Raw genomic sequence first — 18568 nt, 5'->3', positions numbered from 1 at the left:
ACCTTCTGCTTTGGAGGGTGGCCTCAACGTCATTTACATTTAGCCTTGACGGTACAGTAACAACATTTGATGTTTCTCAAAATTCTACAGCCTCGTTAATGATCTAAGTTTATTATTTTTAATTTAAAAAAAGTCTATCTAATGTAGGATATTTCAAGAAAATGTATTTAACCGTTGAATGTGTTTAGTGGAATAACCCATTCAACTGCTCGAAGTAGGTACAGTATTTTATTGATCCTGAAGGAAATTCTGGCACATGAGTATTCTTGAATTAAAAGAATATACAGTAATTATACATTCTCATTTCAAAATAAAATACCAATCTTTTTTGTAATCAACAATTTTCCGAGACAGATTGTTCATTTTGAAACCCCAAGCACCAAAAATGGTGATAATTATCAAAATGCTAATTTGGGTCAAAAATTGCTGATCACAACAGTTAATGCATGTCAAAATTTTAAAATGTATGTCTGATTTTGTTCAGTTCAAACTACAGGTCGACAAACCCAAACGACATTACCGTATGAATATGTAACAATCCCGTGATTTCCGTAAGTAATAGCTTTTTTGAGACCTGACAGTAAAAGTATATTTCAGGATGCTCCTTGGAATAAAAGAAAAACCCCCAAAATATTCAGAGAACACACAAGCCACAAAAGAAGTGCCTGCTGATCAAAAGGTAACAGAATTTCATGAAGAATCGCACTCTGTTCATCAAACACAAGCATCTATCGGTGTTGTGACCGATTTCAGCCATTTGTTCCAGGCCAAAGAACGGAAAGTGTGCTTTAGCAGACTGGATTAATCGGGACACCCCTCTTGGGTTGATACGGTGTTGTCCTGTTCACCATCTTGATGCAGTCTATGATTGGACAGACACTCAGGCAGAGAGTGCATCCTGTACAGCTGTCAGTTACAAATGGAAGATGAGTCTCAGGGTCGAACGTGATAGCCTGCAGAGAGGCAAGAAGCAAAATGTCACTCAGGCACAGAGTGAATGCTAAATGAGATTTGTGAAAATATGCGTGGTGAAAGGATTGTTCTCTACAGTCTTGATGTAGGTGGCAGGGAGCGTGTAAAAGATTGATTTTGTTTTTTTTCATTAAAATCGACAAAGCCAATACATGAGCTACATCAAGCCATTTTCGGCTGTCTACTCTATTCGATGCTAAAGGTGAGCTGGTGTTAGTAAGTCGGACCCACAGGGAGCTGTGGGTCCGACTTACGAACCACTAGTCCACGATGCTGCCGATCCCAAAGCAGGAGCCAGATACAACAAGGGCTGAAGATATATGCCTGACTTTGAATGACAAACGCAAGCATGGTACTCGTACGGCATGTTCCTTATCGGCACACACAACTACCTGATATCCTGAGTCGTTGCAGGTCATGTAACATTTTCCACAGTTGATACACATCTCCTCATCAATCAGAGCCTGAACCTGAGACGTAGGACAAATGATATATCACAATTAGACAAGATAAATTGTTATTCTTTTAATCATAACTTAAACATTGCATCTTTGAATATAGAGAAAAGTTCTACAGTGTATAAACAAATGTATTAGTCGTGATGGCAGTTATTTTTCGGGCACCTTCCCTTCTCACTCTGCCCACTTTCACTTTTTTGAACTAACCTTGCGGCCCAAGTCAAATATCATTTTTAATATAGTATACAGTATATATTTTTTGTCATGTCACAGGGCGCTGAAAAATGGATGGCGGATCGCAAATGGCCCCCGGGCCGTAGTTTGGGCACCACCGCAAAAAAAGCTTTTATCCCAACTTGGCGCAAGCCAGCGATACATCAATTATTACCTGTTCCATGTTGTTAAGCTCTTGATAGGCTCCGATGTGGCGCAACGCTCTTGCTATCACGTCCTGCAAATAAGCACACAAAAACACGCATTTAAGGTGAGCGTTGATAAAGCTTTGTTTTTGATTTTTGCATTTGAACAGAACAAATCACACATTTGGTTGTAGATGGCATGTGTGAGTGCGCGCCCCACACCTTGACAGCTGGAACAGTTTTTTTAGGTGTGTTCGTTTTGGCGACGGTGGCTTCCATCACATCTGCACCACCGGCTTCTTTGAGCTGTTTCTTGTACTGTGCAATGGCATCTGTCTTCTTCTGAAGGTATGGTCCAAAACTTGGAAGACTCTACACACGTGCGTACGCACACACGCAAGCACACACAATATCTGCAAATTCTCTCTCTCAATCTCAACATATAAAAATTTTGAACAGGAATGAGAAATGTCAAACCGAATATAGCTTTTTATATCCAGCTTTTCGGCTCACTGGGCGAGCTCGGGAATGGATCAAATACTCATGAAATAAGTAAAACATCCTAACCAAGAGCTAGTAATGCTCTGATATGACATTACGTAACAGTGCATTGGGATTCTGATAAGAATAAATAAAGCACTTCAAAAATACTGATGCATGCGATTTTAGAGGCTTCCATTAACCTGCCGTGCATGTTTTTTGAATGTGGGAGGAAACCGGAGAACCTGGAGGAAAGCCATATTGCCCTGGGGAGAACATGCAAACTCCACCACAGGAAGGCTGCAGCCGGACTTGAACCCTGCACCTCTGCATGGCATATTGTTTGTCACATATTTCATTAATGAACCTTATTTATTTTGTTTGCTGTAAAAAGATGTCCCTGGCTAGTTGCACACAATCCTGACCCTATTTTGGGAGTTACCTGCATCCGTTCTACACACCCTGTGAATTGGGGTACGGTGGCAGAGTAAAGATGACTACGTCTCTTGTGCCGGCCACACAAAATTATTTTTCCCTGAGGGGAGGAGTCTATCTGAGGGCAGACCATTAATTGAGAAATAGTCTATGGATCACTATTTTAGGACGATCGCTATGACCACATTTTATACACTGTACCTGTCCAACCAGATCTTCCAGTCTCGGAATGGGTTTTCCCTTCTGGTGTCTCTCTGTTGGAGGAGACTGCCCATCCCAGGCGCTCATGTCAAGGCTCTTCAAGTATAGCAAGGTCTTTAAACCTACGCATCCACAGAACTCTCACCACGACGTATTCACAAACCACACAAAATTATGGAGGGGGTGCAACATACCCACACAGTAGTCCTCGATCAAAGTGAAGTCTTGGTTCTGAACAGCACTGCACACCTGTGTATACATTTTCTTTTGGTCACCCAATCCATAGAAAATGGATGCCGCTCAATTGAAATGGCTTTCATGTGCCCAACTGTCAGGTCGTAAAATCACATGACCTATGCTAGCCAAGCAGGAAATGAAGGCGTAACAATATCAAATTCAACCGCATGAAAGAAAAGCAAATGGGCGCAAAGACTGACTATCTTGTCACCTGTAGCACGGAGGCACCAGCATGAAGAAACTGTAAACCGGTTTCTGCTGAGTCAATTCCCCCGGTGGCCAAAATTGGAAAGCCAGGAAGTGCCCTGGCGATGGCTGATACGGCTCGGAGAGCAATTGGTCTGATGGCGTTACCTGCACCAATGATAATAGCAACCCATGTACCAGTAATTCGATAAGGTCTATTTATGCTTATCCATCGGTCACTCCAAAAGTTTCAAAAAGACTCAAACGCTAGCGTTTAACTTTACGATGGCTCGATGATGAATGATGCTTTAATTGGGAAATGGATCTGCAAAACTGTAACCAATATTGAAACCGACTGCATTTGAATTCCTCAAATGAATTCTCGCTCTTTTCTCCCACTTTGGCTTGGCTCATGAATTCAGGGGGGGGTTTCGGAAATGCATTGTGAAAAATAAGCAAGGTGCCTTCAAGAGCAAGTGCAAACCGAAACATGTGACGCGCATGTGTCTTTACCCGACACCCCTCCGTATGTGGTCCGTTTGCCAGCTCCAACACCCGGCCAGGGTGAGCCATCTGCCTTCAGTCCCATCATGCCTGAAACCGTGTTTGTGGCTGTAACTCCATCCGCTCCACCTGATTTACACATTGGTTGTATTCAAGCATTTGTAATCGATTAGTATTTGAGTTCCGATGCAGCCGTGCGCAGTATTCCGCACAGCAGTCAAACAATAAATATGAAAACATGCGTATACCTTCATAGGCGGCCTTGGCAATATCAACGATGTTGGTAACGTTTGGGGTCAGTTTGGCAAAGAATGGGATGGAAGAAGCAGCTTGCACCCAGCGACAAATGTTACGCACCAGCACAGGGTCCTAATGTGTTATATACACTGTAAATGAAGAACCTTTCCAAAAAGGGACACTTAAGTTATGCGTGTGGATTGCTATTGCGTGTGGGGAAGAGAGCAGAGAGCGAGAGAGAGCGAGTGTGTACCTGCCCACAGGCCAGCCCCATGCCTCTCTCTCCCATCCCATGAGGACAGGACAGGTTCAACTCCAAAGCATCAGCACCCGATTTCTAGGTGAAGCATCCACGTCAATTTTACGTCTACAACAACACTTAGCGTAACATGCGGAGAACACTTGAGTCAATTCTTACCACAGCCATCTGAGCTAGTTCTGTCCAGTCTTCCTGGTTGTAACCACACATGATACTGGAGATCACAATCTGGTTGACGGACAAAAAGAAAAAAAAGGAGATTTTTCCCCAAATCCATCGCAACGGAAAAGTCACGTAATGAGCAAGAGTAACAACTTGCATTTTTGGGAAAGTCTTTCTTAAGCTCAGCCACGGACTGGCACCAGTAGGCTGCCGTCTTTTCACTGATCAGCTCAATGTTGAGGAACGATCCCTGACCCGGTCCGAAGATGTGACCGGAAGTGGTACCGCGTACGATACGAGGAGAAACATTAGTAACCAGGTCCTGCAGAGACAGAGGAACGCAATCGGGCCATTCGGTATATCATCAACGCACGGCAACGTCATTCGGCATAATCCGAGCGGAATTTAGCATTGCGAGGCAAGTGTGCCTTTACTTTATCTAATCCGAAGGTCTTGGTCAAGGCAAAACCCCATCCTTGTTCGAAAGCTCTTCGGATCATGGCGGCGCTGGTGGTGGGAGGGGCAGAGGCCAAGCCGAACGGGTTGGGAAACTTTATTCCGCAAACCTCCACGCTGATGTCCACCTGATCGATAGCGCTGTAGAATAGCGGCATCTTTGGAACCGTATCCACTGTCTGGCCATAGAGGGACTGCAGAATGAAAACAGATGGGATCCGTAACAACAACGAAAAAACAAAAAGAATAAATATCTTGTTACATTAGCCCGTGCATTTTGCACATGCTCTTTGCTTCAATGAATTTGTATTTTTTTCCCCCCGCTCTGATGGTTGCGATTTAAGGAGGGATGACTTCCAACCATAGTAAAAAGACAAAATATATATGACAAAGGGAGTAAAAAAATAAAAAAAAGATGTGAAAAGATGACAGGAAGTGTGATGATGAAAACTGGAATCTGTTCTTTCACTGATCACACTAAGTGTTATCTCTTGCCTCCCTCTCAAGTGGCAAGCGTGCACTTTAAAGATATCATTTGTATCCTTATTTTAGTCTTCAATCTTGCGCTTCTAGCGATTACAAAAAAAAAGCACAATTTGGCTGTAAAATCTGAGCTGCCATTCAATTAACCGAATGTAACCTTTTGACAATGACGCACTCAAAAGCTGTGGATTTACAGGAGGGGCATATGTTGTCAAGATAAGTGCTCATTGTTATAGTAAATCGCACGGAATGATGCCATTTCAAGAAATAGTAAAAATAATTTTTAAAAAGTCATTGACATGGCCTGGAACAGTTGAATTGGCCAAATATGCGATTCTTGCTGGTTCCTGATTATCCAATGAAAATTATGTCTGTTTGGTGATCTCAAAATGAAGAGATACTTTTTCCTCTCGTCGGTATTCATTGACTTCTCAAACGTGAGGACAGAACAAGAGAAGTTTCCGATGCACACGACCTGTATGTATCGATGAATATGCCAGGAGGCCTGTTTGCCATCATTCACGGACTCCACCGTGGTGTTTGCCAGTCCGGCGACGTCGCCTCCTGCAAACACCCCGGGCTCGCTGGTTTGCATGGTTTCTGTGTTGACCTCAGGAGTACCCCAACGGCTCAGCTTGACCGGAGACAGGGCCTCGCTCACTGCACACGGAATAAACGTACAAAAAAATAAAATAATAATAAATAGTCTCCTTGAAAAAGAAGAACGTGTGAATTATGTGGGAACAGCTGAGTGGATCAACATCGCGAAGGCATTCAAGTAAGGACAGTCAACCGGCCGCACTCAAAGTGGCGCTTGACTCGTTTTTCAAAATGAAATGTTTCTCAGAGCGCGGGATTTTTGAGTTGCAGCAACAGTGTTCGAATGATGGCCCCTCCATCGCTTTGCCTTCGTGTCCGATTACCTGCCGGCTCGCTGAGCATGGAACCAAAGGCGCTGATGATGTAGTCCGCCTTCAAACGCACAACTTGGTCTTCATCTTCCATCCAATTTCCGTCCTCGGCCTGCTCGGTGCGACAAAACTGCAGTCCGGCGACGCGGCCGTTCTTCATGATGACCTCTCGTGGAGAGAGGAAAGGGAGGAACTCGCACTGCTCCTCCTTCGCCAGCTCCATCTGATCAAAGACGGGCATTCGTTTCTCTCTCTTTCCCCCACGTCCATTCATCCACGGACATCCCTACCTCCTCAGGAACAGCCCTGATGTTGGTGAATCCCTTCCTGAAGCAGACAAACACTTTCCTGGCCCCGCAGCGGAGGGCAGAGGTGGCACAGTCAAAGGCGGTGTCGCCGGAACCCAGGACAATCACCGCTCCTCGTAACTCGGGAAGGGAGGAGCGACACTGGCACATCCCTGGAGGGGGAGAGACGGCGCGATGGGACACTCGTGGGAACGGTGAGTGTGTGGACGTGTGCGCCGAGTGCAAAACCTCTCTTGCTTGCCGTGGCCACCATGGGCAGAAAATCTTTGGACGTGAAGAAGCCTTGATCTGTAGATAAACCCTGGAAGATTTTGGCTCTGTTGGCCTGAGGGAGCCCTAAAATGACATACAGGTTTTCTTTCATTTGACTTAATGATAACCTTTTCATTATTTTTCCGTTTGTTTCAAGTTCAAGTGATCAAATTACCTTAAAAAGTCTGACTCCAAGCAACACAACTTGGAAAATACGCTCATGTTCAAGTCGCCAGAACATCTGGATTTTATTTTATTTTTTCCCGGCTTGTTTCAGTGTTAGAGCGCTCACCGATTCCAACGAAGACTGCCTTGAATCCGTCTTCTTTCAAAGAAGTCAGAGTCATTCCGTTCATACCGAGACCTTTCTCACACACGACCTGGTATGGATCACAAAGCAATCACGAAAATGACATCACAGTGCCTAAGGGCTCCAATAACGACCAATTATGGACGGCCCTGGTGGGGGAAGCCCCCTTCCAGGATGACCAGGCTGCAACGGATGCCCAGTGGGCAACATTTGACAAACAAAATGGAAAATGGGAGCTCATACCTTGACTCCCAGGTCCTTCATCAAGTCTATTTCAAATTGGACCACCTCATATGGAAGACGGAACTGGGGGATTTCTGCTGTGCTGCATGAAAGCACAAAAGCAATTCTTATACACTACGTTGTTGTTTTTTTTTTCCCCAAGATGGCGCCCGAGTAGGCAGCCTTCGGCAAGTGCTCTTCAAGAGCCTTGCTTTTTTTGTTCTTTTTTGCTGTTTTTGTCTTTTGTTTTGTCACATGTTGTTTGTTGTTTCATTGTGTGGACCTGATATGGACTGTTTTCAGCGCTTTTTGGCCACGACATTCGTCAAAGGAGCAGTATCTGTGCTTGGTGGTTGCGCCTTCTCGGCAGCACGCCTGTACCAGCACAGATTTTGATTGGGAGGAATGTCGGCGCCATTGACTGTCGGTGCTGGACAGACCAGGGGCGCTTGTGTTTTTTGCGCCAGTAATGGGCAGCATTTTTCACAACCCCGATTTGTTCAGTGGCTATGTCAGCGCTGTTGGACAGTCTGCGTTGGTGCGGCTGGATGGATGGCCGCTTAAGTTGAGGATGAGGAGAGAGGAGCGTTGGCGAAGAGCGCCCATGCGTATTTGGAACCGTGAGTCGCCGCTTGGAATTGAAATGGATTTCCATTTGGACAGGAGAAGTGAACCAATCTCTTTTTTCGTCAATGGATGCTACAGCTTCTTGTTGACTTTGAAACTTAGCTTGTAGCCGACGTGTGCACATTTTGAGCATGACGTCTCTGATCCACGGGTTAAAGGACACTTTGATTCTCTCCTCTTTCATCTCAAACTGCTCCAAACAACAAAGCGTGTGACGGAAGAGTGGTTAGGACTGCACGACTGTCCGTGTTTTATGTTATGTTTATTATTTTACTTTATGTTTAACTGTTTTGTAAAGCGCTTTGTTACAGCTGCCGCTGTTGTGAAAGCGCTATATAAATCAGCATGTATTGTATTGTATTGTATTGTATTGTATTGTATTGTATTGTATTGTATTGTATTGTATTGTATTGTATTGTTGTTGATCAATTACCCTGTCATCTGATTGAGCAAATACATAAGATAAGGACTGATTTCCTTTGTTTTGCCAAACCCGCTTCACACGTGCGCAAGAATGAAAACCAGCCTGGATGGAAAAAGTAAACCTTCATAGGTGAATTTGTTTTTGATTAAAAAAACAGGTTAATCCGGTACGTCAGATGTGTGGTTTGTCTGTAACTTTGCGTACCACACGATGATATGCTGCCTCAATAAATATTCTGAGAGCAACACGACACACAACAAACTGCAATTGTTCAACAGCGGTAGAAATATTTGATAAATGACCCTACCTTAGCCCTCCTGCGTATTTTTGTTTCTCAAATATGGTGATGTTATCATATCCGAGGCGGCCAAGAAAAGACGCGCAGCTAATAGAAGCCGGGCCACAGCCAATAAGAGCAATGGGCGCGTGGTAAGACTCCGGCATCTCATCAGGCGGCGGGAGCTCGGGATTTCGGATCTGAGGGATGCCCATCTTACTGAAGACCTGCGAAGATGCACGCGCATCACGTTTCAAGATTGCCTTCAAATCCATTCATCAGTGACATCCTCAATGCGCAATGGCAAACAAAGGCCACCCGGGGGAAGATATTTTGAGTCACGGGAGAAAATGTTTAACTTTTAACGAGACACCAAACTAATGTTGATTTAAAAAGACAACAACAGTTGTGTGTCAGAAGTCTTAAATCTGGATGGGGAGTCAACAACATTTCTCAGACTCTTGGGAAAATTTATCAAATACATATGCAATGCATTTTTTTTCTCTCTCTATTATTTATACTGTGTATATATAATTTGTGTCTAATGTGGCCATTCATTGCAAAGTATATATATTTTTTAAATATAATTTAGTGTTGGTTGTACCTCAGTAGCAAACTGCTGCAACCCTCCAATGTTAATGGGACCTTCCTCAGAGGCGTACAGATTGCAGCCCCCAACGCACAGCTCCGATGTGGGACAGACCATTCCGCAGGTCAGACCGAGAGGGTTGTCAGACAGGATGGTCCGCGCTGCTCCATAGTAGTTCTGACATGTCGAAAGACATACAGCAAATGCGCACATAGAAATACAAATATCTGAGACTTGTATACGGTGGCGGAGACTTTCTAAGTTTGCCCGCTTTCAAAGGTACTTTGCATAAAGGTGACGGCACAAGAATCAAGACGGGCGCCTGTTTTTACAGTCAAGTGCAGCATGAATATCGAGCCTCGAGTGTGTGTGCAGTACCTTATTCGAGATGCTTGTAATGAATGACTTGATGTCCAAGTTAGTGGGGCAGCTCTTCTGACAGGGAGCATCCGCACATTTGAGACACCTAATCACAGCATTGACACAGTTGAAAGCGTAGTGAGGCGCCGAGTCAATTGCGGAGTTCGTCAAAGCGCTCCCGTTAAATGTCACGTTAATTCACGTCATTTGGAACACGAAGAGGTAGACAGGACGGACTTATTTGATTCTCACCTCAGGGCTTCTCGAAGAGCTCCCCGCTCACTCAGGGTTGTGTGTTTTATATCATCAAAGTTGTTCTCTAACTTAACACACGACTAGGGGACAGACAAAATCATTCAAGAGAGAAATTGATGTCACCTGTCACATAAGCAAGTCATTTTGAGCGCTGGTGTACAAATTTCGACTCATCGGTGAATCAACTTGACGTAAACGTCAAGCAGAGCAAGACTTACATCACAGCCCCTGTCAGGATTGCGCTTCCAGTGTTTCTTTTCTTTCTTTTTGCTCGCCGTGGACATGATCTGAGCGTGAGTCTTGACCCTTGGGTTCAGAGCCAAGATGCTCTAAAAAGTACAAGGAAACAATCAAACATCTCAGCTCATCGAGAAACCTTGTTAGTGAGACATCACCACCGCCATTTATCCGGTGTCTTTCAAACGTAACATTTTATTGCTGCATTGGAGAGCTCAGTAACGTTCCTGTTATCTCCCTTTATGGCAAAACACCGACATTCTGAGAAGTTTGCTTGTTTGACTGTTTGGGGTCGAGTAGATAAGATATTGAAGCGCTTTCAGGTCATTGCACGGAGGTTTTGTGCCCGGTTGAGGGTATGCACAAAACAAAAGAAAAAGAAGTCTTGAATATTATACCACAATGACATCTGCTAGGAAAAGAGACATTCTGAGATGGTTAAAAACTGCAATCATTTAGAATCATATAAATTGGGGTTCTAATCAATTTCGGTTCAGAGTTCCTGTACCTGCAAATTATTGTGCAATTTGTTATTCGGTGGTTTTCGCACATGGCCAATCTGTAGCATGGCCACAACTTAAGTTAGACTTGGAATCACTGCTCTTTCATAGATAACTTAAAGGGGGAAACGGAATAGAAATGGATAAAAAATATATTTTGTTTATGATTGTGTATTGGTTTAATGTTTTATGTCCTGCGTTCTGTAGCGTGCTTTGTAACAGGTGCAGCTGGTGTGAAAGCGCTATCTAAATAGAGTTGAGTTTAATTGAGAAGAGAGGCAATAATCGTTTTTTTTTCGGGGGTTGTTGGGCGTTTCTGTTATTTTAATAAATACTCGAAAATTAGAACGAGTTTTTTGGAAAGGCGAGCTTCTAATGTAGGTTTTACATCAGTGTCGCGAATAATTGCTGAGTATTTGTTTACGTACCGCAGCAATTTCAAGAACTAGCCTTGGGGCAATGACATGTTCAGGGTCAGATGAGGTTGTTTATCAAAGCACATCTTCACAATCTACGACGGCCAGCGCATTCCTCAACACTACTTTCACACTACCGTGGCCGAGGTGACAATCGGAGCACAACACATCGCTCATCTTAAAAATATTTGCTCACTTTAAGTATTAGTGCAACTTGAAGTGCGCTAAAAAAAGTGCACGTAGGTCTAGTTTTTTCACAACATTGCTCCTCTACAAAAAAAACCGTGTTCTGAATTTCACTCCATTTTATTTTGAAAGGTGGTTGCACGCAATAAAATCATCTGCATTCAAGTTTTCAAAGGAGACTCAACATCGACTTAAAAGTATCTCTATCCGTATGAGTCAATTGCCCGCGACAACCTGGCGAAATGAAATTGAGTAAATTCAACAAACTTTCAGTGTAAACAGTATATTACTCTGAATAAACGACATTTTTTTATAATTTTCCCATGAAAAAAATATCGAGACTCCGTAATAAGGGAAATTATTTTAATTAGGAAAGGACACAAATTGTGAGATTGAGAAGAATAAATGTATCTACACGTTACAGTAGGCAGAGCGCAGTGCTGTTTTCATGTTTTCGACACGCATGTCGCTTCTACGAGGCTGTGCATGCTTTTTTGTCCAAGTCCGCAGAACAGACAGAAAACACACCAAAGTTACCTCGATGTCTGGAAGATCTTTACTTAGCATGACGGCTCCTTTCTCTTTGTCAGCAGCACCAAAGAGTTCCTGAAGATTCTGGAAATTGGAGAGCTCCCTCAGGCTTATCAGCGTCTTGTTATACAACAGTCCCGAGAGAGAGATGCATTTTCCCCGCTGAACCTGGCAATTTGGAAGACCGGGTGGAGCTTATTGGACTCTTCAGGGATCAAAGTTTAGCAGTGCCGCGAGGTGCTCAGATTCAAATGTGCATTGCGCCCAAACTCCAGATAGATTAAACAATAACCATTGCAAAGTGTCGGCTCCAAACTCCATCTCCTGTGAGATCATTGTCTTATTTATTTTACCATTATATATTTTTTTCTATACAGCGACGTACGCTGGTGGCAGCGTCATGCTTGGGGGCTCTTTTTCTTCAACTGGAACTGGGGCCTAAAGGTGGAGGAAAATATGAACGGTTTGGATTTTTTTTTTTTACAGAGGTTTAAAATGAGTTTGTTAATTTTGAACAGCCACACCCCTGTCATAAGAGGAAGCCTTAACGTGTCTGAATAACATTTCTTTTTTTTTCCTTTTTGATTTCAAAAATTTGTTTTGGGGGATTACCCCCCCCCTCCAAAAAAAAGCCTGGCATTTGAGAAGTGGGGTATAGATTTTTTTTTTAAATCCACTGTACATAAATCTGTCTGCAAATTGTTGTTACAAGTATTGAATTAAAAAAACGGACAATTATAAGACATCATGTTAAAATTACACACAACATATAGACGTATTAACTCGATAATCAACACTGACAAAACATTTTTGTGTGCTGACGTTACGAGCACAACCCACCGTCACGTTAACTGTTCCAAGCTGTGACTTAAATGCGAATGAGAGCAAATTCTCATTTTGCCTCCAATGTGCAGGAAATGAGAAGATGAGGCGACACGTGATCTCTTTTGGACACACTGCTCTACTGTATTTGCACATGAACATGCGCAAATACACAAACCAACCCTCACACGTTTGTGCATGTGTCTAAGGCTGCTGAGGAAGCATGGCTTGCCACAGGAGGTGCTACGACAGTTTTACACGGCAGTCATCGAATCAATCCTGTGTTCTTCCATCACGGTTTGGTTTGGGGCCGCCACAAAAAAGGACAAAATCCGACTTCAACGGACAGTTAGGACGGCAGAAAAAATCGTTGGCACCGCCCTACCCACTCTTGAGGACTTGCACACTGCAAGAATCAAGACAAGGGCACGGAAAATCCTCCTGGATCCCCCGCACCCTGCCCACCACCTTTTTCAGCCACTCCCCTCAGGCAGACGCTACAGATCTATGCGTACCAAATCCAGTAGACACTTAAACAGCTTCTTCCCTCTAGCCATTAACTCCTTAAACAGTCACTGACATAGTCACTCTTCTTGCACCACAAAATGGTATTACAAAACTACTGGTATACTCTAAGATGGTTCAATGATTTTGTTGTTTACGATGATACTAGTGCAGCGTGTTATACCGGAGACAAATTCCTTGTGTGTTCTACATACTTGGCCAATAAAGATGATTCTGATTCTGATTCTGATTCTGAAAAACAGAGTCCAGTGCAGAAGCCAATTGAATGATTTAATCTGGATTTGATGTTCAAATATTTTGGTGTGCCTGTGTCAGATGTCATGAAGGTAGAGCATCGAAGCGGCAGTGGCGAGAAGGGCGACAACAGTGGCCATGGCAACACCTAAACACAAAAGGGCAGAATCAGAACACCGCATGTGTTAACTATGGTAACGATATAGTGATGCACAACAGGTGGCAGTCGAAAGCAAAACAGCTTGCGCAAAGAGAGTTCATTATCTGATTCTGTTTTTTTTTTTATAAGCAGCTTGTAGTCAGTTAGTAATACCGAAGAACCTTTAACAACAAAGAGAGGCCATAAAAAGCATTATTTTTCACCTATGTAGTTGTTTCTCTTTGGTTCTTGCACGTCAGCAATTTCTGCAGTGGATTCTGGAAACACAACAAAAACACAACGCAATCATCACAAGTGCCCTTTAAAGACAAGCGCCAAGTTGCTTTCAAATACACACATTTTTCAAATACAATACCGAATTTGAACGTTCTAAAGAAACAGATAAACCTGGAGGTCAAACACTTGATATTTTTGTTTGTCTCAGCTCAGTGAATGGATTTCATTTAGCAAAGGTGTGTGCGCCCACAAGGGCTGTGTTCACGCCCACAATGACTTCTTCACTCATCTGATATCATTCCGATATGGCATAGAAGGAACAGTTCCTCACCTTCTGATTCTCCACTTTCGATGATTTCGGCAACAATTTCTTGCTTGGTATCCAAGTTGTGATCAGCTGCGTTGACGTCCAACATTTCTTTCAACCTGTCAATCACCTCAGATGGGTCCTCGTCGTTGAACCGGTAGTCACACACACAAAGGGTCCCATTCGCCTTTGCAGGACAAAAGACACGATGGGGGAGGCAGAATTGCTCTGAAAGACATGACCAATCAGCATACATTTTAGCACATGAAAGCATGAAATGGTTCTTGAGAATTTTACTGCGTGAAACAAGCTGCCTGTCTTGGAAGGACAGCGTTTACATTTCACATTCATGTTGCTAACGAAGGGTTAAAGAGTTGAGGTGGAACTTCAAAATGCCATTCATTGTGACTGCCAGTATTGTTTTTTGTGAATGCACAGAACATGTCGTTGACGGTACTAATCCTGCAGAGTCCTCGGTACGAAATTTAAAGGGCATTCAAATCACAAAGGATCCATAATAACAACACATAACCGACAATTTACCAAATACAGCTCTCAGATCAATAGCACACTATATCGGCATATAAAGCAGCTTAGCAACCATTCGGAAATGATGTCCTTTAGATTCCAAGAGCTCAATGACCTAAATGTCAGTTGGCAAAACATGTGGGTACTTACGTTATGAATTCCAGAGTGGCCTCATGATAATGAGACATTAGAATGTAATGAGACAACGACCCTAGCGAACAGACATCATTCACTTACTTTAGTTAATATGTATCGACATGATGTGTTACAATTAACTGATGAACTTTGCTCTTGCGGATTAGACGCGTTTTCTTGTGTTGGATGACATATTATAATTTTACAGGATGAACTGCTGTATCTTTTTTTTTAAATTAAAAAAAAAGATGCTGGAGGGGGCCACAATTTTTCACAGTGCAACTGACAGTTTTTTTTTTAATTCATCAAAGGGGCACTCATACCTCTTTCAAAGGTCTGTATTGTAACGCATGACCAAACCATATGTTTGGTAGAGGAAAGCTAGCGGACACGATGGAGTGGATTGATGATTAAACAAAGTAAATGAGGCCAGAAGTGCGGAGAAGTACCGTACCTGTCCCCGGTTTCTCTGTGCCGACTTCCTTGCTCTCATCTTCTCTAGCCAAAAGCTCATCAAGCAGCATCTGAACTCTCGTGACCATCGTAGAGACCACATCATTCTTCAGAATCTATAGAAAGATTAAATATTTCATAACAAAAGGGAGACAATTTGCAGTTGGAAAAGAAAGGTCTACCTTCTCAGCCAGTTTGGCCTTTGGTTTGTTGTTGTGTACGTAAGCTCGACTGTGGATGGCTCCTCTGAGAGACAAGGCGCCTCCACATTGCTGGACCACGTCTCTTGAAGTGTTCTGTTGTGCCTGCCATGCATCAAGAAAATGCCTTGACTTCTGCCAAACTGTGCAGGAGCATTTTGCACTGTCACATGTTCCTCAAGACCAAGTAAGGGACAATGTCAGGACAAGGGCACAACTTTTCAATCTTGCCATAGTAATAGCATACGTTGGTGTGAAAACAGCGTGTTTGTATCTTACCGGTGTGACGAGCAGCTGAGCGGTGAGCAACTGTCTCGCATTCCTCTTCTGCAAAATGTTGATCAGACGTAAGACTTTTGAATACATGCTTTAAAAACAGGCCTGTCCTTGTGCGTGTGTCTCGCTAAGGCCAAGAATCGATTCAGATTTCTGAAAATCGCTAAAATTGCACTCGGGGCGAAAAAACTCGCCCTTTCCGTTCATGTTTACATAACCTGTCCTGCTGTGAGTTCTGCGTCATCGGGCAGCTGGATACCATCAATCAAACAGACTGCATTCTCAATCTGGTACGTCCACACTTTCAGTCCCTCCTAAAACATAGGAGGCATGTTGAATAAATCCATACACATTCTGGAAGACTGGAAGATTTCATGTCAGTACACATACCTTAAGACACTCATCCATGCTCTTTGTACAGGCTTTGTTGTCTGGTAGCGGAACAAGTAAGTCCACCTTCACACAACAACTAATTGTGGACCAGGACGAACATACGGCTGCCTGATACTTCCAATCAGCAGGCTTGGCCAAACTCTGGAAGAGATTCACAAAAAATCCTTGAGTGCCACGGAAAGGTATCCAGAGGTGGACATTCCGTCAGTACTGCCGGAAGGTCCGTTAGCTTTCTAAAAGCTGCAGAGAGAAGATATGACTGAGGACTCACCTTGGGATCTTTTATATCAAATGTTCTGCAGCTAATTCTGATGGGACAGATTAAAGATGTACAACAAGTAACTCAGCCATTCAGCACAATCCACTGAGGCAGTCGTGCCAAAGGATACTTTCTGGATTTGGGGTTGATATGTAGCGTGACACAGTCTGTGACTTCATTATCATCAGCTTTCCACAGGCTTTCAGAGGATATCAGGCGCTGCACTGCAAACACCAGCTTCACACAAACACACACACACACTCACACACTTAAATTTGGTAATTGAATAAACATTTTTATGAGGAACAAAATAAAGATTTTCATATATTATACAAACACGCACACCCACTCACACACTGTCTGTCTGTGTATAAATACAAGTACTGCCACCTAGTGTAGTGAATGTGCAATTACACATAGAAAGCAGCCCTTCTCCCTATTTGAGAAGGATTGATCTCAGTGTAAAAAGGAGCCGCACCTGACGAAGTGAGGCTAGTGTTTCCTTTGCATCGGCATCAGAGATGACAAATACTCCTATCACAGACAAGCCCCCAGGCAACATTCTGGAAACCTGCACAAACCAATTTAGAATGCACACCGGTAAAAACAGAGGTGATTCAGTTACTGCACATCTTACACATTGTACAACTCATTTTCCTTGGACTTTCTGCCTAAAAAAACAACAACAACAACAACAACAAAAAAAACGAAATGGGTCGTGACCACCTGAGTATGGTCATCCCCGTCTTATATCGAGTTCCTACCTGTCGAGCGTGCTCACTGATCCATTCTTTGTCCGGGGACTTTCCTGCACCAACAAGGGGCTCCTCTCTTGAAGGTGTTCGACATGCCATAATGACAAAATCCCTCTGAATTGAGTTCTGAAATGTGCAATCATTAAGGGCAGTCTTAATTTCATGACTGTGCTGAAGCAATATACTGCATGCAGGTGGGCGGCAAGAAAAAAAATGACAATATCAAGGGAAAGTTCGTGTATTTCAATAGTGTGTTTCATGTGCATTCACACATCGCACAGTGAGCCACGAGCTTCTTTTGCAATTTCTTTTTGAGACCCTTTCTCTTCAATGGAAGGTGCTAAGTCAGCAGTCTTCCCCATGATTCGACGCCTACTTTGCCAGAGCCAGACTGAGACCGTTTAAAGGCTGCGAATAACCTCTGCAGTTGTTTTGTGTCAATTAGCTGTCAAGGTTAGGACACAAGAAGCTTTCTGATGATTCTTCGAATTTTGTAAAAATACTGGATTTTTGTGTCTTTCTGTCATAATCATCAAAATTGAAACAAATAAAGGCTTGAAATATTTCACTGATCTATAACTACAATGCAGTAAGTGTCAGTAAAAGGTTGCTGCGGTCTAGTGAATATTACCAGCTGGACAAACTCTCAAACCAACTGCAAGAGATGTTAACTTACCTGTCCAATGACCAGGCCAGTGACATGATCCGATTGTTGTTCACATAGTTTGGACAGATATACCTCCACAGTATCGTCTACTATGTAACCACGGCCCATCCTACCTGCATAATAACACAGAATTCCTTTAAATGCCATTTTAATTGTCAGGCTGCAATAAGAATGGAAAGAGAAGCGAAGACGTGGCATCATAGAAAAAAAACAACTAGAAAACTTTAGGCACGTTGAATGTAACAGTGAGTCGAAGCAAGACACATTACATTACAAACAGCTTAATGTTAGTCTAGTATTAGTGTTAAGTTAGCAAGCACACAAGAATAAAGTACGTTTAGCTAGCAATAGTCACCTGAACTTAGTGGTCAAAGTACTGACGTACAGACTCAAAAACGACCCATCAACGTACAGTGTGGAAGATACCTGCAAAAAGACCCTTGCCAAAATATAAATTCAAATGCTGGCATTTGACTAGTTTTGACACTTTGAGGTGGATCAGCAATAGAACAAAAACTGTATTTACCAGAATGCTTTGCGTTTGAGACTTCCGTCGCATCTGACTGTTGTCTCCGTCACTTCTGATTCTATTATTGCAATAATTCAACTCCGTTTTCGTTTTCAAAATAAAATAAGACCAACGAGTAAAATTATATTTCCCCACACCACATTGCCACAATTAGGTGAATGTTATTTGGTCAAAATAATAGTTTTTAAACAATAGACAGTGAAAAATATTAGGAAACAACAGACTGCGTTGCATTCGATTCTCAGAGGGTATCTCTGCATTTCATTTGAAGTGCA

General features: G+C 43.0%; 2 protein-coding genes across 3 annotated transcripts; both read right to left on the bottom strand.

The window, feature by feature from the left end:
- Positions 1-207: 207 nt before the first annotated feature.
- On the bottom strand, positions 208-12859 carry dpydb (dihydropyrimidine dehydrogenase b). The gene is made up of 25 exons (XM_052087957.1): positions 11841-12859; positions 10183-10293; positions 9962-10044; positions 9728-9815; positions 9365-9526; positions 8791-8987; positions 7454-7535; positions 7193-7280; positions 6877-6984; positions 6631-6800; positions 6353-6563; positions 5905-6089; positions 4925-5140; positions 4648-4812; positions 4488-4556; positions 4323-4406; positions 4081-4201; positions 3842-3961; positions 3354-3496; positions 3100-3154; positions 2906-3027; positions 2012-2161; positions 1819-1881; positions 1365-1442; positions 208-953 (listed from the first exon to the last, which is right to left on the bottom strand). Exons 1-25 carry the CDS (start codon positions 11868-11870, stop codon positions 789-791), a joined length of 3066 nt encoding a protein of 1021 aa, XP_051943917.1. The 5' UTR covers positions 11871-12859; the 3' UTR covers positions 208-788.
- Positions 12860-13439: 580 nt separating this feature from the next.
- On the bottom strand, positions 13440-18334 carry odr4 (odr-4 GPCR localization factor homolog). Of its 2 annotated transcripts, none has more exons than XM_052087964.1 (14): positions 18120-18334; positions 17774-17877; positions 17107-17223; positions 16821-16913; positions 16473-16579; positions 16355-16391; positions 16081-16224; positions 15909-16004; positions 15694-15741; positions 15397-15519; positions 15192-15330; positions 14123-14326; positions 13779-13832; positions 13440-13563 (listed from the first exon to the last, which is right to left on the bottom strand). In XM_052087964.1, the coding sequence occupies exons 2-14, from the start codon at positions 17870-17872 to the stop codon at positions 13493-13495; spliced, it is 1332 nt and encodes a 443-aa protein (XP_051943924.1). In that variant the 5' UTR covers positions 17873-17877; positions 18120-18334; the 3' UTR covers positions 13440-13492. The 2 variants fall into 2 exon arrangements, with proteins under 2 accessions (XP_051943924.1, XP_051943925.1); XM_052087965.1 differs by having other exon boundaries at positions 15216-15330; positions 18120-18333.
- Between the last annotated feature and the right edge of the window lie 234 nt (positions 18335-18568).

This window comes from Hippocampus zosterae, chromosome 15 (genome assembly GCF_025434085.1).
Source record: "Hippocampus zosterae strain Florida chromosome 15, ASM2543408v3, whole genome shotgun sequence".
In the NCBI taxonomy this organism is placed as follows: domain Eukaryota; kingdom Metazoa; phylum Chordata; class Actinopteri; order Syngnathiformes; family Syngnathidae; genus Hippocampus; species Hippocampus zosterae.
The sequence above is the reverse complement of the archived record's forward strand: the minus strand, read 5'-3'. Positions and strand labels throughout refer to the sequence as shown.

Coding starts and splice junctions, on each gene's coding strand:
- dpydb (XM_052087957.1), bottom strand. CDS start 11,870: ATGCTAAGTAAAGATCTTCCAGACATCGAG. Junction 9,527..9,727: donor TTACAAGCATCTCGAATAAG/GTACTGCACACA, acceptor TCGACATGTCAG/AACTACTATGGAGCAGCGCG. Junction 4,407..4,487: donor AACTAGCTCAGATGGCTGTG/GTAAGAATTGAC, acceptor TGCTTCACCTAG/AAATCGGGTGCTGATGCTTT.
- odr4 (XM_052087964.1), bottom strand. CDS start 17,872: ATGGGCCGTGGTTACATAGTAGACGATACTGTGGAGGTATATCTGTCC. Junction 17,224..17,773: donor CTGGCCTGGTCATTGGACAG/GTAAGTTAACAT, acceptor TGCACATTTCAG/AACTCAATTCAGAGGGATTT. Junction 15,742..15,908: donor CAGAACTCACAGCAGGACAG/GTTATGTAAACA, acceptor AACATTTTGCAG/AAGAGGAATGCGAGACAGTT.